This window comes from Neolamprologus multifasciatus, chromosome 10, assembly GCF_963576455.1.
Source record: "Neolamprologus multifasciatus chromosome 10, fNeoMul1.2, whole genome shotgun sequence".
NCBI lineage: Eukaryota > Metazoa > Chordata > Actinopteri > Cichliformes > Cichlidae > Neolamprologus > Neolamprologus multifasciatus.
Window position 1 is genome coordinate 3,849,263 of NC_140448.1, and position 25,491 is coordinate 3,874,753.

Sequence of the window (25,491 nt, forward strand, 5' to 3'; positions counted from 1 at the left end):
TGTACAGAGTTCACCACAGCAATACTAAAGTGCTAAAGCCTGCCAAACTACTTTCTGGACAGTTCAATTCAATTCAATTCAATTCAATTTTATTTATATAGCGCCAAATCACAACAAAAGTCGCCTCAAGGCGCTTCATAGATACAGAGAAAAACCCAACAATCATATGACCCCCTATGAGCAAGCACTTTGGCGACAGTGGGAAGGAAAAACTCCCTTTTAACAGGAAGAAACCTCCGGCAGAACCAGGCTCAGGGAGGGGCGGCCATCTGCTGCGACCGGTTGGGGTGAGAGAAGGAAGACAGGATAAAAGACATGCTGTGGAAGAGAGACAGAGATTAATAACAGATACGATTCAATACAGAGAGGTCTGTTAATACATAGTGAGTGAGAAAGGTGACTGGAAAGGAAAAACTCAATGCATCATGGGAATCCCCCGGCAGCCTACATCTATTGCAGCATAACTAAGGGAGGATTCAGGGTCACCTGGTCCAGCCCTAACTATATGCTTTAGCAAAAAGGAAAGTTTTAAGCCTAATCTTGAAAGTAGAGATAGTGTCTGTCTCCTGAATCCAAACTGGAAGCTGGTTCCACAGAAGAGGGGCCTGAAAACTGAAGGCTCTCCCTCCCATTCTACTTTTAAATACTCTAGGAACAACAAGTAGGCCTGCAGAGCGAGAGCGAAGTGCTCTAATAGGGTGATATGGTACTACAAGGTCATTAAGATAAGATGGGGCCTGATTATTTAAGACCTTGTATGTGAGGAGCAGGATTTTGAATTCAATTCTGGATTTAACAGGAAGCCAATGAAGGGAAGCCAAAACAGGAGAAATCTGCTCTCTCTTTCTAGTCCCTGTCAGTACTCTTGCTGCAGCATTTTGGATTAACTGAAGGCTTTTCAGTGAGTTTTTTGGACATCCTGATAATAATGAATTGCAGTAGTCTAGCCTGGAAGTAATAAATGCATGAACTAGTTTTTCAGCGTCACTCTGAGACAGGATATTTCTAATTTTAGAGATGTTGCGCAAATGGAAGAACGCAGTCTTACATATTTGTTTAATATGTGCATTGAAGGACATATCCTGGTCAAAAATGACTCCAAGGTTCCTCACAGTGTTACTGGAGGCCAAGGTAATGCCATCCAGAGTAAGAATCTGGTTAGATACCATATTTCTAAGCTTTTCAGCGCCGAGTACAATGACCTCAGTTTTATCTGAGTTAAGAAGCAGACAGCTTCTTATTGTGTAATATGTACCCTGAAGTTATATCTAGTTAATGTTGATTTTAGTTCCAGTTGTACTGCTTCACAGAACTTCCTGTTGTATTCAGTGGTGTTCTCCACATTCTGCTGCCCAGTGGTCTGTGCAACTTTCAAATCATGCAACAGAGGAGGAAACAACAGGATGAGGAAGAGAGAGAAAAAAAAGTTGGGGGGGGGGGGCAAATACTGAGATTATTATAAAGACAATTAATTGCCACTATGGCAAAAACACCTGCGCTGGCAGGCACGTCGTTTTATCATGAAGAACAGTAATGAAGCTACCACATAAACAGGACTACATTTATGCATACTGGTTTCTTCAGACTCCTCTCTGTTACTGAAAGTACAACATACATTATGCAGATTTTGTTAATGATTGGGAGGTCTTATACAGTTAGTCATGGGGAGTAACTTTAGTAGAGGTCATGAGATGCTAAGTTGAGTATTTAAGTGTTAACTGTTTGATTACTCTCTGTGAAATAAAGTTTTAGGCTTTAGGACCTGGGAGGGTGAGGATTCTTCACCCACTCATCCACATGGGCGGGACTGGCCTGGAAATCTGATTCCAGGGCAGAGATTTTCCTGCTCTGGGGCCTGGGAAATCGTCTCATACACTTCTGTCTTTGCCATCAGATACTTTCACTTAATACCGGTCAGGTCAGTGCTGGGGGGATCTTTTTGTAAGCAGCTTGACGATAAACCTGCCGAGTTATTCAAAGGACCCAATAAGGTAAGATGAATGTGCTCGGAGCACGGGAAGCATGGAGAGGGAGGGAGAGAGTAGAGGGCGTCCATCAACTGGTGGGAAATGTCCAGGCATGTGAAAAGAGGCCAAAAAGTCTGTCTATCTTTAACATGGTTAAAGATTCCTTTACAGCCATGTAGTTCCTCCAAGTGGTGTGAAAGCAAAGCAACTGTTTCCTGCACATAACTAGAACTGCATGACCGTCCAGACTTTCAGGGAGTTGGCTACACCTTTTGACCTGATTTAATCTGTAACAAGGGACGCCTCTCCTTCTTTTATCTACATATTTTAAATGCCAGTGTCATTCATACTAAGTCACATGTCCAGAAAAATGAACTGCTTGTGACCTGCTCAATTAGACTGATCTAAACATCTCTGAACTACATCTCTAAGTGTTGATGTGCATAAAGCCTGTCCTCCCTAAAGTACAAGTTCGCTCTATGTACATGAACTGCTCGAAAAAACGTGTCTTTAGCTGTAGGGGTGTGTCATGCGTCAGTGAGTGGCCACTTTTCCCTCACCACAAGTAACCAATGAGCATTAAGCAGACTTAGTCCTCCATTAGAGAATCTTATGTATGTTTTTTCCCACTCCCAAGTCATGAACAACTCAAATCTTGCTGACCAATGTTTTGGCTTAGACACAGTACACCCTGAAGCTGCCTACGTGGCTGTTATACAAGTCATTGCTTGAAGTTTGCACAGAGAGAGCTGCTTTAAATGGCATGGGCTAAACCACACTTACTAGCCTACCACAGCTTGCATCTTCTAAATCTCAAGAGTAAACCCTAAGTATGTACTGTTTGTCTTCATGTCTTCTCTTAGGTTTTGTCTTTTAGTAACATTACACCATGTGGGCAACAAACCTCGTATCTCTCGTCCTTCTGACAACTGCAGCCTCGGCAGCAACCTCCACATCAAAAGACAAAGTGTTGAGTAACCATGCCACTATCCTGGCTGACAGCACTGCCAATTTGGCTTTCAGTGTCTACCAGAGCATGGTAAAAGACAAAAATGTAGAGAACATTATCATTTCCCCTGTCGTCGTGGCCTCCTCTCTGGGTCTCGTGGCTCTTGGGGGAAAGGCCTCCACTGCCTCTCAGGTAAAAACCATCCTGAATGTAGCTAAAGTTAAAGATGAGCATCTCCACCCCAGTTTGGCTGAGCTGCTCATAGAGTTGAGCGACCCGAAGACTCGCAACATCACCTGGAAGATTAGCAACCGCCTGTATGGACCCAGCTCTGTCACTTTTGTGGAAGACTTTGTCAAAAGCAGCAAAAAGCACTATAATTGTGACCACTCAAAGATCAATTTCCGAGACAAGAAGAGTGCTGTGAACTCCATCAACGAATGGGCAGCCAAGTCTACTGATGGCAAACTGCCTGAGGTGACCAAGAATGTAGAAAAGACTGATGGGGCGATGATCATCAGTGCCATGTTTTTCAAATGTGAGTGGATAAGGCTGTGTATACATGTAGTATTCTATACTGTTCCCCAAAAGACACCTCAAATTAACTGAATGTTTTTTCTCTCAGGTCACTGGGATGAGCAGTTCCATCGTCAGATGGTGGATAACCGTGGATTCATGGTGTCACCTAGCTACACTGTTTCAGTACAGATGATGCATCGCACAGGTAGCTGGAGACATTCCTATCAGCTTGTTCAGAAACACAGTTTGAGACTAGGAATTAGGGATGCAACGATACCAATTTTTTCAAACCGATACGATACCGATACATGGATCTGAGTACTTGCCGATACAGAGTACAAAAAAACGATACTTCTACCACACACACACACAAATGCAATGAATTGGAAGACAGGTTTTATTATATTCCCTGCCGATAAAAAATAAAATCGTAATAAAAATGACCACAAAAAAATTTCAAGTGAAAAATAAGCACTTCTGTTAAATTATTGCAGAGTCTCCACATTGTAATTTTACAAAACATCACTGAACTATTGGCACTGTCTCGAGCTTTCAGAATAATAAATAAACACTTCTGTTTGGAATAAAATAAATACAAATTAGGTTTGAGAATAAAATAAACTTTTGAATTATTGCAGAGTGTCCATATTGTAAACAAACAAACAAAATAATTATTATAAAATAAATAATAAATAAAATAATAATTGGCCCCCTAGTGGCCAATCTAAAGAACTACAACAGAAATGACAAGCCACCCTCTGATTAATGAAATAAGTTGGTATCGGTTCATGGTATCGGTTAACTTTTACGAGTATGAGTACACACACATTTTACAGTATCGGCCCCGATACCCGATACCAGTATCGGTATCGGTGCATCCCTACTAGGAATGGTAGAACATTTTGGGAAAATCTAAAAGTTACTGCTTTGGAATCAAGTAGAACACTCAAATAATAATAATAATAATAATAATAATAATAATAATAATAATAATAATAATGATGTTTTTGCAGAACTGATGGACCTTTATTTCAATACAAAGCTCCAGAGGATCACAGGGCTTGAAAAAGTAGCACCTGCAAACCCACAAACAATATAACTCCACTCTTTACATGTGCATGTTTCAATAGTGAATGAGGGAGTGACGAGGGACTCATTGCCTTGAATAGAGACATCAAGTCTCTGCCACAAAACTTCCGGTAGAAGGATTTTTAGCTAGCATAGCTAAGCTAGCTTTCTGTTTAGTCTTTTTGCCAAATTCAGCTAAAACAGTACAGTGACATAAAATCTGTGAAAGTATTTATAGGTACTACTATTACTGATACTACTACAACTTTAAGATCACTACACATGTTAATCAAACATAGATATTTATATTTCTCACTATTGTTTACTGGAGAGATGAGTCCAAATAACTGCAATAATGTCTGGGGAGATATTATTATCATACTGTATCTGTAGGTAGGAACTTGATTCACAATAAAAAAAAATGATCATAACTCGCTGAATTTTCAAATCACTAGTAAATGGTTTGAGTAGTTACAAATGCCGGGCACAGTATGATTATTTCTTCCCATTTATACAGAAACAATTTCCAGTATATACTATTTAGGGAGTTTGTAAAAACTGTGGTTAACAGCTGTGCATTTACCAGTTCAATATCCAACATTATGCAAAACTAAATATGAGTAATAAATGTAACACTTTCTTTTTTTGAAAACTGTAACCAGCAGAAATTTTAAGAGACTCTCTAAAGTGCATGGACAGATCGATGATATTTGTAATTAATTTGTTTCATCAGGTCTCTTTGGCTTCTATGATGACAAAGACAATGCGTTATCTATCCTGAGCATGCCTCTATCTCATAAGAAGTCCACTGTGGTATTCATCATGCCCTACCATCTGGAACCTTTGGATAGACTGGAAAAGATGCTGACCAAGAAGCAGGTGGATAAATGGATTGGTTTGCTACAGGAGACAGCTATAGCTGTGTCTCTGCCCAAAGTCAGCATGGAAGTCAGTCACGATCTGCAGGTAAACAATTTAAGAGTTTGTGCCTTACCACAGAACACTCTTTTACATTGTCACTATAAACATTTCATGTTACTCCTCAGAAACACCTCCAGGAGCTGGGCCTGACCGAGGCTGTGGACAAATCTAAAGCTGACTTTTCCAACATCTCTGGGAAGAAGGACCTCTACTTGTCAAGTGTGTTCCACGCCTCTGCTTTGGAATGGGACACTGATGGAAATGAAATTGATCTGAGCATCTTTGGCACAGACAAGCTGAAAAACCCTAAACTGTTCTACGCTGACCACCCCTTTATTTTCCTAGTAAAGGACCAGAAAACAAGCTCCATCTTGTTCATTGGCAGGATGGTCCGACCAAAGGGTGAAAAGATGAGAGATGAACTGTAACCATGTGTGTAAGTTAGATGTTTGGCTGTTATCATGAGTGTAGATTTTATACTGCAGCATGTTGAGAAACGAAGAGTACATCTGATACTGTGTAAGAGCACTCTTTTATGTCACATGGCAACAACATTCCATAATACACAACTTAAGTCCAGCAAGTTCATTGTAATACATTGTAACTGTACTTTTCCTTTGAAGGGAAAAGGTTCACTTGCTGTTGTCAGCGGTGTTCAGAGTTACTGTATGGTGCAACAGTTGATCCGAAGTTGGCTCAAGGTGAACAGTAATTACAAGACTTACTTTGTCTTGTAATTACTGTATGAGGCGATGTGCACATCTTTGAATTTGGGACAGTTGTTAATATTTCAGTGTGTGTGTTTGTTTGTATGTTGGCATGTCACATTATGGACTGAATACTTACATTAAGTATGACATATTAAAGTTTTTGTTAAAGCACACTTTGTTTTAATAAAGTAGCAGTAACATCAGAATTTGTGCACGAAAAAGGTTTCTGGTGTCATTAAGTCTTAACAAATTATGTAAAATGTGCACATCCTACAAGCTTCCATACCTTTTTGTGTCCACTTGTCGTTGTTTGGAGTCACCCTTGTGCGCACTTGGTTTAGCAATGCAAAATATGATTGAGCTGTTTTAAATGTCCGGTTTTTGCAATAAAAGTATAAAAAAAAGAACTAGCAGGTTTTATCCTTATTTTAGGATGCTGCCCTTTACTTTGTGACCTAAATAACGTCTGGTTGTGCTTGTCAAGAGTAGGAATTTGGCCTTAGGCGAGCAGAGTTTTAGTAGGATATAACAACTGGATAATTCCATTGGAGGTGATCATATAGCCTTTTGGACAGCTCTACCTTCAAAAGGGACGAGACCTGGCCTCTGAATGCACAAACTTAGGCTATTTAGACCTCAACTAAATATTTGACAAAATATTCTGGTATAAACACGTGGTTGCTGCAGCTGCTCCAGGGCATGGTTATCGTCACATCAGCAATTTCCTAATAACAACTGCTCCAAAACATACAATTAATGGATGATCCATCATTTGATTTGCTAGAAAACCGGTTTGGTAAGTAAGTAGGGCCTAAGAAAGCATGCATGAATCAATACTAAAGATAAACACTGTCATTGTCAACAGCACAGCACAGCTCAACACACCACCTAAAGGCCATCTGTATTTATGACACATGCACAAGGAAAAATAACAATTAAACAAAAGACATGTATTTCCTTTCTGTTGCAGTGTGTGCCTGCCATTTTTAATATAGTGAACACAGTTCTTTAACATGAATGGCACTGTAGCTTACTTAAAGTCAATGGCTCTGCCTTTCATATAGAAACAAACAGCTATGTAGAGATTTATATAACAGTGGAAGTATCAGTCCCCCCACCCCGCCTATTGTTTTATCGTCACTGTGCACACTGTTTACATTGTGTTACTGATTTGTTAAGACTGTTCAGTGGTTCCTCTTTGCTTGAGCTGTGTGACACATTTCTGTCTAGTTGTTGCTGACGTAGTAATAACGTCTTGATACTGTTTGTTGTTGCTATGACTTAACATAGTCCACACTTTAATGTGTACGGGAAGAGAACAGCCCACCATGCCAACACTAACCTTTTTTTTGGTAGTAGAATGATGGAACTGTGTATATTTATGGAGTGAACCAGCAATAGCATTTTGCCATTGCAATATTTTTTAGGTTACAAGTTTAAAAAGTACTATGATGTTTACATATTTACAAAGAAAATATATAAAATATATACGAAATGTGCACGTATACGTTACATGAAACCTTGTTTTTAATACCTTCAGGGTGTGCTTTCACTTTTGTGTATTTGTAGTGTGTATTTTCGTGTGTGTTTTTTAGCAGCAGCTCAACTGGCTCTCGCTATCGCTCTCTCCATCGCGCGTGGAGGAGGGCTCGCGGAGCGCTCGTGCACTATGATGGGACTACAAATCCGTTAGCGCCTACAGCCTCCTCCTCTTTCATCATGGCTCCCTCGATAGACAGGCAAGGATACTGGGGGCGGCCGACCTCAACACTGGACTGGTGTGAGGAAAATTATGTCGTGTCCTTTTACATCGCGGAATTCTGTAAGTAAAAATCTGCCCGCGCCATCATTTACTCTAAAAACGGTGAATTTGGAGGTTCGTTTAATGAGGCTTTAGACTGGGAGAGTCGTAGTACTTCGCCCCTCTAAGGTAAACATGGGAAGAACTGGTGTAACTGTAATTTAGTGCATATATATTATTGTGTTATCTCGGCTAATAACACGATTTTCTCCGTGTAGTGTAAACGTTAATCTACACGGCGTTTGCTCTACCGGAGCTGTAAGTAAATGAGGAACAAGATACGCTGTTTCCAGCGGATATATTATCAACCTGTTCTGTGCATCGTAACGCTAGCCAGCTCTCGCTACACGTATCGAACAACCTTTAAACCTGTATGCAAAGCAGCTCAGCACAAACGGCTCACTTCATATTATTTCACGTTGCCAGCCATTTGTGTTACAAGTCCGCTGTTGAACGTGTTCTTCCTGTAAGACAGTGCGTTAGTCAGTCACGGACACCACTGGAAACTTGATAAAACATTCCCTTCACATTATCAGGGCGCCTCTCTGCCTTGTCCACCGATAAAAACCTGTTCCTCTGGAACCGTAATCTTAGATTAAACCGCTGTTTCCATCAGTCTTATCAAAAAGCTGTTGTATCAGCAGAAATGACAGGACAAAGACTTGAACCTTCATTAAGGAGACAGTAAAACTCTTCGAAATAATTTACTCTGGACAAACAAAAGCGAACAGAAGAATGACCCATTCCTGTGCAGCAAACACAAATGTTTACCCAGCCTATTAATAGTTCATGGCGACAGTTTGTAACATAAAGTGATACAAATGACTGTCGTCATGTGTGACACAGTGCAGAATCCATGTGTCCAGCAAGTTCATTGTAATACATTGTAACTGTTACAGTACTTTTCCTTTGAAGGGAAAAGGTTCACTTGCTGTTGTCAGCGGTGTTCAGAGTTACTGTATGGTGCAACAGTTGATCCAAAGTTGGCTCAAGGTGAACTTAAGCCTTGCAGTTTGGACTCCTTTGTCATCTGTCTACACACATCTGCCTAGCTGCAGGTTTTCTGCTATAGTTTCGCGTGTCCTTTATAGTAGACTGCACTTCTGGTATGGGTAGTTTTTTATCAGTAACCAAAATCTGCATATTTTGGTGGCTTTAATCAGAAATCTGCAGATAAAGGCATGCCGGTTTCTGTAGATCCTAGTAAGTTAGTTTTCAAACAATGCAATGTCCTGATAAGTCTGATTGTTTTCCACGCCTCAGTGCATACATAGCCACACCCAGAAAGTGCAAGGTTGTGTTCAGAGTTGAGCTCTGTTTTGTCAGCTTCCCTGTGGACTAGATGATGTGCAAGCAGTGCTCCATGCACACGTTAATGACCTATGGGGGGAGGGAGGTTCTTTGACTGAACAGTGACGCCGGTTCAGTCAGAGGACACATTTGTATATCAAGCGTAGTTTTGCTCGGCGTAATTGGTTGAATCATTTGAATCAGAACTGACCACTACAACCCTACTACAGGTCGCCCTCATCTGTCTGTGCCACACTGTAAAACATAGTGGGGGAAAAACAGCCTATAAAATTAGGATCTAAAACACAAGATTGTAACATGCTGTGTGAAAAATGTGATTTCAGGATTGAGTTTGTCATATTAATTTGTCAGTAAAGGGGTCAGGTAGTTTCAGTTTTGACTAGCTAAGAAGCAAAAACCCAGATCAGTCTAAATTCAAACTATATGCATATTTGTACAGTTTAAATAAATGAATCCTAGTGCTGTTGCTTCTACATCGTATAATAGAGATTTTATAGCTGTGCACCCTTTGGATTTTATGCTGCAACCGTGGTAATGCGATACCATGCATAACACTCGTTGCGGCCATGTCACGTTTTCTCTGAGCTTTTCAGAGATGTGCAGTTATCTTAAAGGTCATGTCATCCGACTTTCATTTATCTACGCTGTCTTTGCTGACAGGGAACACTGTCAGCAACCTGATCATGATTCTCCCTCCCATTTACGGGGCCATCCAGACATTCCGTGACGGCCTCGAGTCCCGCTACATCTGCTCTTTTCTCGGACTGGCAGGTTGGTGCACTGGCTCTGCATTAATGCTGTGATTGTTGCGAGAACGTGCTTGTGACAGTTATTGAGAGCAGTGGCTCAGTATTTACAGCAAACGCCTCCGGCCGAATGTCCTAACTTTGAATTTTTGTGTCTTGTGTGTACTCTTCCCCCCCACCCAAGCTGTTGGTGTTGGTTCCTGGTGCTTCCACATGACGCTGCTGTATGAGATGCAGGTGGGCTGCAAATCTGAACATGTCAGCAAAAGCGGGCATAAACTGAACTCATGAGCATTTGCTACTTGACCAAATGCTTGCGTGTACAGTGATGTAGTAATGTTTCTTTTCTTTTCTGTCTCGTCATTTGCAGTTACTGGATGAGTTGCCTATGATTTACAGTACCTGCGTTTTTGTCTACTGTATGTAAGTGCCTTCTTCTTTTTGGATCAGTTGTTGCAGCACTCACCTGAGAACAAATCCAGTATCACTGTAAAATGAACCAGTGAATCCTTTACTACGGAGCCCCGCAGGGGACATGGGAGAAAAAAAAATTAAGACGGACTTTTGCGAGATCTCGCAAAACAAACTCGGGATCTTGCAAAACTTTTGCGAGATCTCGCAAAAGTTGAATTCCAACAATGGCGGCAGCTACTTAGTTGTAATATTACTCTTTCTGGGTCACAAAATACACTTTTAAGATATTTTGAGGCGTGAATGTAGTTGTGTAAACGTCAGATACCTGCTCGGTTTACAAGACATCACATATTTGCAAAAGTGCTCCAATGTTTTCGGAGATCTGACACCCACTAGCTCGAAGCTAACGGGAGGTCGAGACCTACTACAGCCGGGAGGAACACCGCTTTCCCGGCACATCGTGCCTCGACCTCCCGGTCGGCTTCGAGCTGGCGGCCTCCGAAGAATGCGGCTAAAACTTTTGCGAGATCTCGCAAAAGTCCATCTTAATTTTTTTTTCTCCCATGTCCCCTGCGGGGCTCCGTACTTTACCGATAACTTGATGCCTTAAAAAAAACAGCCTGTTTTTAAAGATTTGTTTCTAGATTTCACTTTCATTTTAGCTCAGCTTATATTTGCCCTTTGACCTTTGGTTCTCTTCTTATCAAGCTCATTATAAAAGATAAATATTAATTTGTTTTTCAGATATGAGTGTTTCAAGCAGGAGAAGGGTGTCAGTTTATTTCCTATTGCAATATTATTTATCTTCAGTGTCTCAGTCACTGTGGTGAGTATACAACATGTTTTCATTACCAGTTTACTCTGAAACTGAACTCAGGAACAAAGCATTAACGATCGTCCTGTCCCTGTTGACTGTTACTTGTGTAGGTATATTTGCAGTGGAAGGAGCCAGTGTTTCACCAGGTAAGGGAGTGTTTTGCATTATGTTCACCTGACTCATGTTGCTCATTGTTTGCAATTAGGGTGCCTTAGGTCTTCTTTGGCTTGTGTAAACACTGAGCTTGTCAATGCGGCATGCAAACTCAGCTTGGTGCATTGTGGGTGTTAAATGTATGGCAGCATTTCGCACCAAAGCAGAGGAATTTCAAGTGTACCATTAAGAAAAATGATAAAAATGATCCAGAGCCCTGAAACGGAACCAAACCTTTAGCTGTGGCATTAAACACGTCAAACACTTGTTGCCAGGAAGGAGATAAATCTAATACGCCTAACCCTAAAAACCATTAAAGATAAGCATAGCCAATTATGTAGGGCTGCTGTTAGTGTTTTTCTGTACCTGTTATAGTCTCAGGTAATGTGCTGTGTTACAGCAATAAGGACAATGTGACAAAGTGGCCTTTGTTTAGTCCTTGGAGCTGTATTTGTTTACTAATCACACTGGTCTGTAGTGGTTGTGATAACACACCCTCTGTTCTAGCATGGTGAGCCAACACATCCATAAACATACACAGAAACATGATGTCAGTGTAGTTAACAGTTGTGTGCTGCTCAGCTGAAGAATGTTTGCTTTATTTTTAAATCTTACTCAAAAATTGGACAGTGATATACTATTACTACAACTACCGCTATTGCTAGTAATAGTAATAATAATAAATGGTAATTAACCCAGGCCTGCTACTGGCTCAGTTCCACTGGCAGCCATACACAGCCTCCACCATATGTAACAGATGATGTAGTATGCTGTGGACCATGAGCTTTTCCTATCTGTCTGGTTTATTTAGTATTTCCAGCCTGATGCTGGCCTCTTTCACTTACATCAGCATTTCTTTTGACCTCATATTAACCATTCCAGTGAAAACACTTGAACACTTTAAATCAACTAAATTCTTATATCTTTACCTGATACAGCTTGCTAGCCAGTTGTCAATATATTTTTGAGCCTTAGAGTTAAAGTTAAATGTTTGCACTTGAATCACATTAACGCTTTAAAGCCGGTTGGAGCAGCACGCTCCGTTTTGCGTAACTATTTTTAAATCCCTGTAGAACTGGAACTGCGTAAGCTAGCGCAATAATTTTTTTTGCATATGAAACCGGAGGAGTTGTACTTACATCTTATGCCATCAGCTTGTCCTCGGTCACAGTTTCCTTCCACATATAGCTTTGCAAATATTGCATAAAAAGCGCTTGCAGCAACAAAAACATAATATTCCAGAAACATGCTTTGCCGATCCGATCAGCTGTTCGTAACACTTCCTACGTTGAAACAAATGTCAGCACGAACGATGGCATGTCCGCCATTTCCTGCCCGAAACTGGAAGTGATGTCATTTTTGCAGAAAATGAAGTTTTTTTTACTTGTAGGCCTTAAAAGCCTATACTGGTGTTTTTATAAGTCATGTTTGACTTTATGCTTTTCTGAATAGTTTCTGGGATGCTTAGAACTCAAATTGCACTGCTGGAAATAGTTTATTTTGATGCACATGCTGTTTTCTTTGCAAATTTGCATCATAGGATTGTTTTTCGTTTTTCCTGCAGTATATAAAAATTGGTGTATCTCAAAAAAAAACTATGAAGACACTCAAAATAAATTTCCTGTTGTTGTAAACTATTTTTTGCAACTTTTTTGTATTTAAAGTTTTGAGGGATAAACCTCCAAAATTTCTCCAAGTAGAAATATATGTAAAAACAAAACAAAAACGATTTTCAATTTTTTTGTAGTTTATTGCACTTTTTTGCAATTTATGTAGTTACTATGGACTTAATGCATACATATTATTAAAATATGGGCTATAACAGTTGTATTGATGTATAGCAACTTGAAATGCTCCCAAAAATGGCACTACAGCATGTAAAAATATAAAGTAGGCTCTGGCGGCCTTGGTTCTATGGTAGGTCTTAAAGGGTTAAAGTTGTTTTGTTTTTAAATTCCACTGTGGAGGGTATGCAGAGCTCTGTATAACCTCCAACTAGAAAAAATAGAATTAGAATTGTCCAAATACTTATAGACCTAGCTCTATATACTGGTTCCTTTCTTTAGTTATATTCTAATTTACTACAATATTGTTCCTTTTTATCTGTTGTTAAAAAAGAGCCAAGTCAGTAATGCTACAGGTCAAACACAACACAGTCTAACAGGGATTAGTGAGTCCTGAATTATGGGCCTCAATTACCTGTTAGTTACAGTTCTGTCTAAAAGTCTTGAGCCACCCTTAATTTCTTTATATTTTGCTTTCAAGGAACCAGACGTAGAACTTTTTGACCTGTTCTCCAGGCTTTGTGAAGGTCTTTCAAAGTTTAACTTTGTCACCGACTTGTTGTCCCTGACCATTTTCAGGGAAATGTTTCTTTATCAGCTTAACAAAAAATGACCTATGATAATTCAAGTATAAAAAGACACCTAAAGAACCTGTTTTAAATTGTATCTTTAGGCACTGTGTTACTAGCAGACTGTTGGAAACACAGAAGTTGTTCCCATTTGTTTTTCAGTTAAATTAATGAAAAATGCTAAAATTATCTTTTTATGATTGGGTTCGTGACACATTTACAGACTTCTGTTTCCGACAGGCAATTTCTGCCTTCTGGTGAGCAGCTGTTGCTCAGAGTTAGAGCGGAGGGTCGATCCCTGCACAAAGCTAGTGCAGCGTTAGACCTTTTAATAAATGTGTCCATGCTTTTCACAGCTCAGCTAATGCCAACATGAAACAGAACTTGAATATGATTATTGGGCTTGGCTAGATTTAGTATTAGAAATCCTTCTGGTTGCATGTTCTTTTTCGATGATAAGGAACTTCTCAGATACAGTGGGGCAAAAAAGTATTTAGTCAGCCACCGATTGTGCAAGTTCCCCCACTTAAAATGATGACAGAGGTCAGTAATTTGCACCAGAGGTACACTTCAACTGTGAGAGACAGAATGTGAAAAAAAAAATCCATGAATTCACATGGTAGGATTTGTAAAGAATTTATTCGTAAATCAGGGTGGAAAATAAGTATTTGGTCACCTCAAACAAGGAAAATCCCTGGCTCTCACAGACCTGTAACGTCTTCTGTAAGAAGCTTTTCTGTCCCCCACTCGTTACCTGTATGAATGGCACCTGTTTGACCTCATCATCTGTATAAAAGACACCTGTCCACAGCCTCAACCAGTCAGACTCCAAACTCCGCCATGGCCAAGACCAAAGAGCTTTCGAAGGACACCAGGAAAAGAATTGTAGACCTGCACCAGACTGGGAAGAGTGAATCTACAATAGGCAAGCAGCTTGGTGTGAAAAAATCAACTGTGGGAGCAATCATCAGAAAATGGAAGACATACAAGACCACTGATAATCTCCCTCGATCTGGGGCTCCACGCAAGATCTCATCCCGTGGGGTCAAAATGATCATGAGAACGGTGAGCAAAGATCCCAGAACCACACGGGGGGACCTGGTGAATGACCTGCAGAGAGCTGGGACCAAAGTAACAAAGGTCACCATCAGTAACACACTACAACGGCAGGGAATCAAATCCCGCAGTGCCAGACGTGTTCCGCTGCTGAAGCCAGTGCATGTCCAGGCCCGTCTGAAGTTTGCCAGAGAGCACATGGATGATACAGCAGAGGATTGGGAGAATGTCATGTGGTCAGATGAAACCAAAGTAGAACTTTTTGGTATAAACTCAACTCGTCGTGTTTGGAGGAAGAAGAATACTGAGTTGCATCCCAAGAACACCATACCTACTGTGAAGCATGGGGGTGGAAACATCATGCTATGGGGCTGTTTTTCTGCCAAGGGGACAGGACGACTGATCCGTGTTAAGGACAGAATGAATGGGGCCAAGTATCGTGAGATTTTGAGCCAAAACCTCCTTCCATCAGTGAGAACTTTGAAGATGAAACGAGGCTGGGTCTTCCAACATGACAATGATCCAAAACACACCGCCCGGGCAACAAAGGAGTGGCTTCGTAAGAAGCATTTGAAAGTCCTGGAGTGGCCTAGCCAGTCTCCAGACCTCAACCCCATAGAAAATCTGTGGCGGGAGTTGAAAGTCCATGTTGCTCGGCGACAGCCCCAAAACATCACTGCTCTTGAGAAGATCTGCATGGAGGAATGGGCCAAAATACCAGCTACTGTGTGTGCAAACCTGGTAAAGACCTATAGTAAACGTTTGACCTCTGTTATTGCCAACAAAGGTTATGTTACAAAGTATTGAGTTGTATTTTTGTTATTGACCAAATACTTATTTTCCACCCTGATTTACGAATAAATTCTTTACAAATCCTACCATGTGAATTCATGGATTTTTTTTTCACATTCTGTCTCTCACAGTTGAAGTGTACCTCTGGTGCAAATTACTGACCTCTGTCATCATTTTAAGTGGGGGAACTTGCACAATCGGTGGCTGACTAAATACTTTTTTGCCCCACTGTATGCCGCTTCCTGAGCAGAAATAAAACTGCTGACAATTCTGATTAGAAAGCTCAAATGATTTATATCACAAAAGGTTAGCAGTTGGCTACAATGTGCATGAAACACCAGAAAACAGAAATGTTAGATGAAAGGAGATTTTACATGACCAACATCATATGCTAATAAGCTGTGTTATTATTTGTTGTGCACAAGCTCGGGCTGTTTCCATCGGAGGAATTTCCTGTCAGTTGAACTCTGCTGACTCAGTGGAAATGTATAATTACTGAAAGATTGTATCTGTATCTATATCATGCATGATCCAACTCTGTTTCAAACCCAAACACCTGCCCTTGTTTCCAGGTCATGTATGGTGCTCTAGTAGCTTGCCTAGTATTGCGTTCTATCTTCATTGTTACATGGTAAGTTTGCCACAAGGTCCATTAAATAAGAAACATTAACATATCAAAAGACGTGTTATTCATTAATATTCAGTAAGGCAACAACATGCTGAAGGGTGTTTTTTGTTGTTGTTGTTTGATTTTCTTTCAGGGTGTACCCATGGCACAAGCCACTGTTCTACACCTCTTTAGCTATCTTTTTGTTGGGTTTCCTTCTTTGGAACATCGACAATATCTTCTGTGACTCTTTAAGGTGAGTAGTGGAAGTTAAGGTTAATTGTGAAATTCTGAGAACCAAGTTAATTATTCTCCACTTAACAGTAGCAATGGTAAAAGTCTTCACTTCAAAGTCATAAACTGTAACTCCAATGTTACTGCAATCAAACCAACTGACACTGTTTCTCTAAAAAAAAAAAAAATGCATGTTTAGGTTTAAATGTCCATGCAGGTGTTAAATCACGATCTTTGGGTCAATTTATTATCATTTTTTGTTGTAGTTGATAAAAACGTTTCACTTAATGTCTCGAGTTGTTGGGTAAACACTTACTTTTGAATCCCAGAGCCAGTAGACAAACACTGCCCCCTGGTGTTGGAGTGGTAACACAGTTCCATGCGTGGTGGCACATATTTACAGGTCTGGGGTCTTATCTACACATACTTTTCAGGTAAGCTTCAGTCACAGGAGATTACAGCTGCAGTGAGGTTTATTGTCCACATGCATTCAAATCAATTGTTCTTGTTCTTTTAGCTTGCAGATCAGATCAACCTACCTCAAGTACAGGCCAAAAGTAAAGGTACACCCAACTCTTTGTAGTGTCACGTGTTTGTTTGAACATTTATTATCTCACTGGTGACCTGTGGCTGTATCTTAACATTGCACAGTTTCTATGTGGAGTGTGGCCCACATTGCACATTGAACCACAGAGGACAAGCTGAATGAAGGAAAGGGGACCAACCGAAGGATTGTGACTGCCAAAGGCAGACATCCTCGGCACCGGGACCTGCCAATGTCACCCTGCAGCTGCTGGGGGGACCCAGCCAGGGGAAGGGTGGGCCCCAAGACACCACCCCAGGGACCCTTCAGCTCTGCACTGTGGGGATTAAGTACAGTATAGCACTGAGATCAGTTCTAAGAAATTATTATTTTTTAATCACAATAATTTATTAGACTAGTTTTTCTGTAATTTTATTGGAGTGTAGTATTTTATTTGGTTATTAATTTTGGATGCAATGAAGTGATCTGTTGAAGTGACTAATGCTGAAAGGGTTTTGGACTTTAGCTTGGGTAGGGTTTGGGAATGGGGAAATGAGTGTCATTAATGCAAAAGTCACATGACATTGCCTTTGTATGTTCAGTCCTGTGAATGTTTAAATGCAATCCCTTCAAATGCATCCCTGTTAGTAGCAAGTATAGATCAGAGTACTTTGCTTATCGGTAGCTGAGAGAACACTACTTACAGCACATCCTGTCCCTAATGTAGTTTCGGGATATGCTTACTACAAATGGAGTAAATGCCAGCTAGAAATCTGATGCGGTGTAGCTCAGATGTCTCGACTCGTCATAGTTGCTCACTCATTTGCTTGTTTGTTTTTTAGTATTCTAACATTTAAGTTACACTGGGAATCAAAACACACCTGTGATGTGTGAGGTATTTTAATAGTTCAGTGCTCGTACAAAACAAAAAAATTATTGACAAAGTTAAGATTTGTGCATGGCACAAGACAAATCACTTTCTACATCTCCAGTTTCTCTGAACAGACAGAAAGCTTCCTCTTCCTGCTAAAGCGATACTCTGAACTAATTTGTGCTTTATGAAGAACTACAGCCACCACGGGGGTAGGTGTAGTGGAACCATAATGAGACTACCTCAGGGTTGTTATACAGTACAGGACAGTCATACTTGAAACGTTGATAGTGAAACTAGTTAAATGTCTGTCAGTAGAACTTTAGTTGTTGAAAGTGAATCAAAGGACCAAGTGAATGACTGGAACATGTCTGAGTTGTTACATCTTTATGAGCTGCGGTGAATGAAGAACTGGACTTGTCCACTTCTGGCTTGCTAAATATCTCCTTCTGCATTAGCTATCCGGTCTTTAAGTCCGAGTCTGAGTCATTAGCCGTGCCTGGGCCCAAACTCCACTGCAGGTCCCAAAGTCAAACGAACACTGCGGCATCACTGAGAGTTAAAACTGTCTAAATTCTTTCATCTTTAATAAAATGATTGCTGCTTTACCAAGTGTAACAAATAAGTTTAACATCCAGGCATCCATGAAAATAGAATTTATGAAATTTAACAGTTAGAAGTTAGCAGGAAGTTAGCTCGCTAGCTTCCATCTAAATATAATATAGCATGTTCTGAGTGAGGGATTTCAGAAACAAATTAAGACGTACAGCTCTGCTATCACTTCAAACATAAATAAAGACAAAACTAAACAGCAGTGACGTTTGTAGGGTTACTGAAGTTGGGCTAGCTGGTATATAATGATGTGCTACTTGATCACTAGCAAAACAGCTATGTTAGCATAGCATAAACAGTAAAGCTGGAGGATAAATTAACTTTTTTCCACTCAATAAAAGTTAACGTGAGGGTTCCCGAAGGTTAGGGACAAATGCAATCTTTTGGCAGGATGCTCTAAGCGGACTGAACTTCAGTCAGGAGAACAACTGAGACAATACAAGGTTAGTCATTCATATACTGCTGCATGGGCTGGGCTGTAGTTACAACGTAAGGTTTTAAAAACTGAGCTTTAAAATGATTAGCGGTAATAAAACCTGAGAGAGGCTGACAATGATCACTGATTATTTTTAGGAGCTTGTTGAGATTAAATAGAACAAGATACAAAACATTAAAACATGTAAAAAACACAAAAGCCTTATTAAACACAGAGTAGTTTGGGCCCGGAAGCAGGATTCATCACGCCATCACTTAAAGACCGGATAATCCCCCCAATGTTCGTTGATCATTATGTTAAAGAACAGTAATATGGCTAAATGTCCAAAGTCCCGTCTTTTAACTTATAGCCAAACAACACATTTTATTTAAAAAACAACAACATGACTTTATAATGACGAGGCAAATTGTGCAAATACACACCTACAGACGCCTTGTCATACAGTTTCTCATGCAACCACTAGGTGGCTGTAAGTTTCCAGCATAATTCAGACATTGCCAAGCTTGTCATTAAGTGTATGAAGAACTACCTATCTGCTCTAGATCTGGCTGTTAGGCTTACATTTGTGTGGTGAAATGAAGGGCTTTTTTCTTTCCAATGTTTTTGTTTGGTTACTGTGAAACCATGAAGATTTATGTAAAACTGGAACATGCACAACGCTACAGTAGTAAGAGATTCTTTGGCATTTTCTGTGGCCTCAACTGCTGTGCACTGGATCTTGAGACAACATGTAGTATATTCATTTTTTTGTTGTTGTTGTTGTCATAATTAAACGCTGTGTCACAGCTTGGGTCTAATAAGTACACAGACCCAGTCTTGGAAAAACATTCACAAGCACAATGTACAAAAGAAAAGTATTACCGTTGTCCACATGCGTGTTTGGAAACATCACTGTATGATATCGCTTGAAAACGTTGCTCATCAGTATGGGTGATCAGGTGTCAAAGAAGGTGCCTTATCGTTTTCCTAGCAGTGTAATCCGAGTTGCCTTGATGTTTGTGATAAACCATTCAGTTTGTGTTCTGCAGTGTGCCCTTCCCCTGATTATTTGCAGTGAAGAAGAGCAAATTCTGCCATGGTTTTTGTTGTACTTTGATCACGTGCCAGTCTTTTATGGTGTCATGTATTGTCAAATAAAAGAAATGTCAAACTTCCATCACCATATACCATGTGGATCGTGAGTATTGTGTGTTATTGCCATGTTGGTAGTGAGTCGGTTGGAGTCATTCAACCCTAGAGTAAAGCAGTAATTTACTGTGACGCATATACACTGGAAAATGTGGTAAATACATCCTCGGGTGAAGAATGCACAGCATATTAAACACTGTCATTAGGACAAAACACAATATGGAAGTACACCCCATTATTCAGTAGCTTGCACAACCACCTTTTGCAGCATTAACATGTTTCAGTGAGGCTGAGTTTTGGACTTTGTCATTGCTACATTTAGGTTTTTTTGTGTTTTGGCTAAACTTCGCTTTTTGATTCTAGAATACTTTGTTATATAGCAGAGATCATGGTGGACTAAAAGACTGCAAGCTGCCCAAATCATGCCCACCCCATGTTTTTCTGTGCTATGTGGTCAGACATCCGATGTAACTTTGCAAACCTAGGCTGTGCCATGCTGTTCTTTTTTGGGAGAAAAGAGGCTTTTTGCCTTTTCAAACAAGTTATTTTTGATCAGTCTTAGTGTAATGTTCTAAACTTTAACACGTCGCTCATGGATTTTTTGACATTCACTTGCACTTTGTCTGACTTTGGGATAATTTTTTTTCTGTAATATCAAAGACTTAAAATGAAAACAATTTCCAAAAAAATGTTTGGAAATGATCCTTTCCAGATTAATGAGCACTGAGGGGTTTGTTCTCTAAGATCATCACTGGTGTCTTTCCACTTCAGACCAGCAAACTGCCAGAACGTCTGCTTTTGTAGTGCTTGTGATGAGAACCACCTGGCTGCCAGTTACCCCATGGAAACAATAAAGGTGAAGTTAGTTTTTTACACGCTGCTTCTGCATTTTGGCTTATTTTTTGTTAAATAATAACTGCATAGTGTAATAGGTCATGTAGGGATGCACCGATACTGGTATTGGGTATCGGGGCCGATACTGTAAAATGTGTGTGTACTCATACTCGTAAAAGTTAACCGATACCATGAACCGATACTAACTTATTTCATTAATCAGAGGGTGGCTTGTCATTTCTGTTGTAGTTTTTTAGATTGGCCACTAGGGGGACATCCCGCGCTAAACAGGCACAGGGTTAGGCGAGTGAGACTGGCGGCTCCAGATAAAAAAAAGAGAAACTGGAGGCTGCTGTAGCTAGGCTAAACAAAATGTCAGCAGTGTGGAACAGCCAACTTTAACTCAGGTTTTGGAAAAGTGATGAAAAATGTCGAGAGAAAATCCACGGGCAGTTAAAATAACAGAGGCTCTGACTCATTTTATCGCTCTGGATGACCAGCCAATGCCGGCCGTGGAAAACATAGGATTGCACCGTCTTCTCAGCATACTTGAGCTGCGATATGAAATTCCCAACCGTCTATACATCAGGGAGATAATGGTGCCAAAACTTTCTGAAGAGGTAAAGAAGTGTTTATTTATTATTCTGAAAGCTCGAGACAGTGCCAATAGTTCAGTGATATTTTGTTAAATTACAATGTGGAGACTCTGCAATAATTTAACAGAAGTGCTTATTTTTCACTTCAAAATTTTTTGTGGTCATTTTTATTAAGATTTTATTTTTTATCGGCAGCAAATAAAATAAAACCTGTCTTCCAATTCATTGCATTTGTGTGTGGTAGAAGTATCGGTTTTTGTACTCTGTATCGGTAAGTACTCAGATCCAAGTATCAGTATCGTATCGGTTTGAAAAAATTGGTATCGTTGCATCTCTAAGGTCATGTGTTGTTGTACATCTGGAGTTGCACTGAGCTAATGTTAATACTTGGAAAGGACCTGATTATTTTTTTCAAATCGTTTTTTGATACGTAAAACGTGGCATATAAAAAATGGAACCTCGTAAAATAAAAGACATGTAATAGCTGACACAGCATGACCAAATGTTGGCAGCCCAAACTATGCAGAAGCTGAGAAACCTTTCAGTACATTGAGGAAGAATGTTTGTTACTGTACCTCTGTGTAAGGCATAATAGTAAAAGAAGGCTTGGTCTGGGTTAAAGAAGGTGACAAATCTCAAAATGTGTCACCACTTTTCTGCGCTGATTGAGGTCACTGATTTGCTCCATTAGTCAACGAGACCTTTGTTAGTCACTTGAGCCGGTTTTAGTGAAGTGCCAACAGGTTCCAGAAATCTAATAAAGGTGTGTGTCTGTTTGTATGTGACAGAGCATGCGCCAACAAAAGCAGTTCAGCCACGTCATAAAAATTTGGCATAGTTATAGTAATATAAATGTAAAACTGCATCTCTGAATAAAGTATCTGAACTTAGCGTAAAGCTGGTTTCACCGTTTCTTTACTGCTCTGTACGCGCTAAGTGTTTGATCAGTAACACACAGCCCAAATGTGTCCATAAAAAACAAACAGCAACAACAAAAACAAAACAGATACTTGTCTTTCTTCTCAGCGTATTTTACATGGAGGAATTTGACTTTCAGTATCAATCAATCAATCAATCTTTGATTGCTATAGCACATTTAAAAAGGACAGTGTCCATCAAAGTGCTTCACACAAGGTAGCAAAGCAGATTACAACAAAGGCAACATTTAAAAACAGTTACAGTTACAGTTACACAGCACATCTGCCACCAGGTGGAAGTCCAAACTAATTTGCTTCAAAAGCTAGATTCCAATTGAATGGAATCTGACATGCGGACATCGATAGGAAGATTATTCCAGAGTTTGGGTGTAGCAATTGCAAAAGCTCGGTCCCCTCTAGTCTTTCGTCGGGGCCCTTTGTTGCACTAAGAGCAGTTGGTTAGAGGATCTGAGCGCTCTCTTGGGGCTCTACACGCCGAGAAGGCCTGTTAGGTAACTGGGTGCCAGGTTATTTAAAATTTTAAAAGTATACAAAAGGATTTTAATATGGTATTTAACAGGGAGCCAGTGTAGATTGGCTAGAACTGGGGTGATGTGATCATGCCTTCTGGTGCCAGTTAAGAGGCGTGCTGCGGCATTTTGAACTAATTGCAAACGCTGGAGGAGAGAGAATTGGAGGCCTTTGTACAGAGAATTGCAATAGTCTAGTCCAGGGGTAGGCAACTCCAGGCCTCGAGTGCCGGTGTCCTGCAGGTTTTAGATCGCACCCTGGGTTAACACACCTGAATCAAATGATTAGTTCATTACCAGGCCTCTGGAGAACTTCAAGAAATGCAGAGGAGTCATTTAGCCCTTTAAATCAGCTGTGATGGATCATGGACACATCTAAAACCTCCAGGACACCGGCACTCGAGGCCTGGAGTTGCCTACCCCTGGTCTAGTCTCAAAGTAATGAATGCATGGATGAGCTTTTCAAGGTCTTTATGTGGAATACAGGGCTTTGCTTTGGAGATTTGACGTAGCTGGTAAAAACTCATTTTCACAACTGAGGCAACTTGTTTGTCTAACGTGAGTGAGCTGTCCAGGACCACTCCAAGATTTCTAACAGTATAAGAGAGATGGCTGGCATAGGACCCCGGTGTATTAGTTAGCTGGTCCAGGGGACTGTCAAAAACAATAATTTCCGTTTTATTTTCATTTAAAATTAGAGATTAACTTCCCGCAGATAGTTGAACAAAGGCACTAATGAGGACTGGACATCCTGATTCTGGGGGGAGTAGATTTGGATGTAGCAGTGAAACGAGATATTATGCTTTCTGAAAATGAGTCTCAAGGGCAGCATGTACAAAGAACATAATGTAGGACTTAGCACGGAGCCCTGGGGGACACCACAACGGAAAAGGGCTGAAGAGGAAGAGTATTTCCTCATTGTGACGGAGAAAGAGCTCTCAGATAAGTATGATTTAAACCATGAAAGGACATGCTTTATGCTGTGTCTGCCATAGGAAGTAGCACAGTCAGTTTGGAAGTTTATGTTTTGCTCAAATTCAGGTTCAGAAAACACTTTACAGTACAGATGGACAATAACCTAGAAACATACCTCAAAAGCAACCTTCTTGTTTTTGTGTTTACAGGTTGCCTCAGTCGGTCATCTGCCTTTATTTCAACCAATCCCTAGCATCTTCTGCATATCCTCCTTCACTACATCCATGAACCTCCTGTGAGGTCTATTTTTCAGCTCCATAATCACCATCCACTATCCCTCCTTTGCACATGTCCAAGTCATCTCAGCCTTGTCTGCTCACTCCCAGTGAAAATCTTATCTCACTTATGCTGAATTTCATTCCTCTTCTCTCCAATACATACTTCCACCTCCCCAGGCTCTCTAAAACCATTCCCTAGCTTCACCAGGGTTTGTTATGTCATCTGTGAAACTCATAGTCAGTGGAGACTCCTGCCTGATTTCATCCGTCAGCCTGTCCATCAACACTGCAAACAAGAAGGGACTCAGGACAGATCTCTGATGTTATCAGCCCAACCTGAAAACCCACCTGTCACTCTGATCGCACACCTCAGCACTGTCCTCAAACATGTCCGGCACCAGTCTCACATACTTCTTTGGCACTCCTGTCTTGCTCACGCACTACCACAGTCCCTCTTTTGGCACCCTATCATATGCTTTGTGTAGATCCAAAAAGACATAGTGCAACTACTCCTGACTTTCTCTATAGTCCATCAATGCTCATAAGGCAAACATCACATCTGTAGTGCTCTTTCTTGGCATTAGGCCATGCTGCTGCTTGCTGATTGTCACCTCTCTCCTTAACCTAGATTCAACAAGTCTTTCACATAGCTCATTAACTTTATATCTGTAGTTAATAAAGCTCTGCACATTACCCTTAATCTTTGATATCGGGACACTTTTACAACCCATCCAGACATAAGCACAAACTGAGTGAGGATGTAGTTAAGGCCTGGCACAAAGTCTCACTTTTTCTTTGATTTATAAACACTCTAATGAGGAAACTCCAAAAATGTCCTTGTCCAAACACCGAGCCAGAACAGTGTCTTCTTTGATGTTGTCTTTTGCCCAATATTTTAACTGTCTAAGACCTCTTACTGTTAAATTGGGTACATCTAATTCCATTTTCTTTAAATTAATTTTGCAAGGAAGGCGAGTTAAATCCTGATATTTAACAGCACGCAAGTAGGTCAGTGTGCCCACATTTATTTGACTGCATTGTACTTGATGGTCAGCTTTGCTTGACACTTCTGAATGGACTGTTATATTCTATATTACAACATAATTATAACCTCAGCTTCATAATTACAACTTCAGCTTCACTGAATAAGTGTCAGGGTCCCTGTGCCTACCCGGTCGGCTCAGTATGGCTACATATTGAGCCATTGAGCCAACAGCTTCTAGAGTCAGCTCATTTTCAGTAGGGTTGTGGGATGTTACTGAAGAAACTGTCATATTATCCTCATCATAAGCTGTAAAAAGACCCATAGGGGAATTCCACTAAGTTTTATAGATACATCTGGCACCACTAGTGTGGTGACAGAGAAGCGAAAACACCACTCAACTGAAGTGAGCAGTCTGTAAAAATTCCCACTCGTATCCTGTTGGCTGGGA

General features: G+C 40.4%; 3 protein-coding genes across 6 annotated transcripts in view; all 3 read left to right on the forward strand.

Annotated features, from left to right (window-relative positions):
- Positions 1–20,024, forward strand: part of samsn1b (SAM domain, SH3 domain and nuclear localisation signals 1b) — a 76,907-nt gene extending 56,883 nt beyond the window's left edge. For all 4 annotated transcript variants that reach the window (XM_085175935.1, XM_085175936.1, XM_085175938.1 and 1 more), the window contains exon 16: positions 18,868–20,024. The gene's annotated coding sequence lies outside the window, so the exon portion shown is untranslated. The remainder of the gene's footprint in view (positions 1–18,867) is intronic.
- serpinh1a (serpin peptidase inhibitor, clade H (heat shock protein 47), member 1a) lies at positions 1,543–6,541 on the forward strand. Its single transcript, XM_085175941.1, has 5 exons — positions 1,543–1,991; positions 2,831–3,454; positions 3,542–3,640; positions 5,237–5,469; positions 5,550–6,541. Exons 2-5 carry the CDS (start codon positions 2,857–2,859, stop codon positions 5,850–5,852), a joined length of 1,233 nt encoding a protein of 410 aa, XP_085032067.1. The 5' UTR covers positions 1,543–1,991; positions 2,831–2,856; the 3' UTR covers positions 5,853–6,541.
- On the forward strand, positions 7,812–19,982 carry acer3 (alkaline ceramidase 3). The gene is made up of 11 exons (XM_085175942.1): positions 7,812–7,956; positions 9,907–10,017; positions 10,177–10,229; positions 10,363–10,415; positions 11,151–11,232; positions 11,334–11,369; positions 16,150–16,208; positions 16,339–16,440; positions 16,748–16,852; positions 16,936–16,981; positions 17,070–19,982. The coding sequence occupies exons 1-11, from the start codon at positions 7,854–7,856 to the stop codon at positions 17,121–17,123; spliced, it is 804 nt and encodes a 267-aa protein (XP_085032068.1). The 5' UTR covers positions 7,812–7,853; the 3' UTR covers positions 17,124–19,982.
- Positions 20,025–25,491: the final 5,467 nt, after the last annotated feature.

Excerpts from the sequence above, each read along its gene's own strand:
- serpinh1a (XM_085175941.1), top strand. The coding sequence starts at position 2,857 with ATGTGGGCAACAAACCTCGTATCTCTCGTCCTTCTGACAACTGCAGCC. Across the intron at positions 3,455-3,541 it reads CAGTGCCATGTTTTTCAAAT|GTCACTGGGATGAGCAGTTC; the intron begins GTGAGTGGATAA and ends TTTTTCTCTCAG. Across the intron at positions 3,641-5,236 it reads ACAGATGATGCATCGCACAG|GTCTCTTTGGCTTCTATGAT; the intron begins GTAGCTGGAGAC and ends TTGTTTCATCAG.
- acer3 (XM_085175942.1), top strand. The coding sequence starts at position 7,854 with ATGGCTCCCTCGATAGACAGGCAAGGATACTGGGGGCGGCCGACCTCA. Across the intron at positions 11,370-16,149 it reads AGGAGCCAGTGTTTCACCAG|GTCATGTATGGTGCTCTAGT; the intron begins GTAAGGGAGTGT and ends CCTTGTTTCCAG. Across the intron at positions 16,853-16,935 it reads TATCTACACATACTTTTCAG|CTTGCAGATCAGATCAACCT; the intron begins GTAAGCTTCAGT and ends TTGTTCTTTTAG.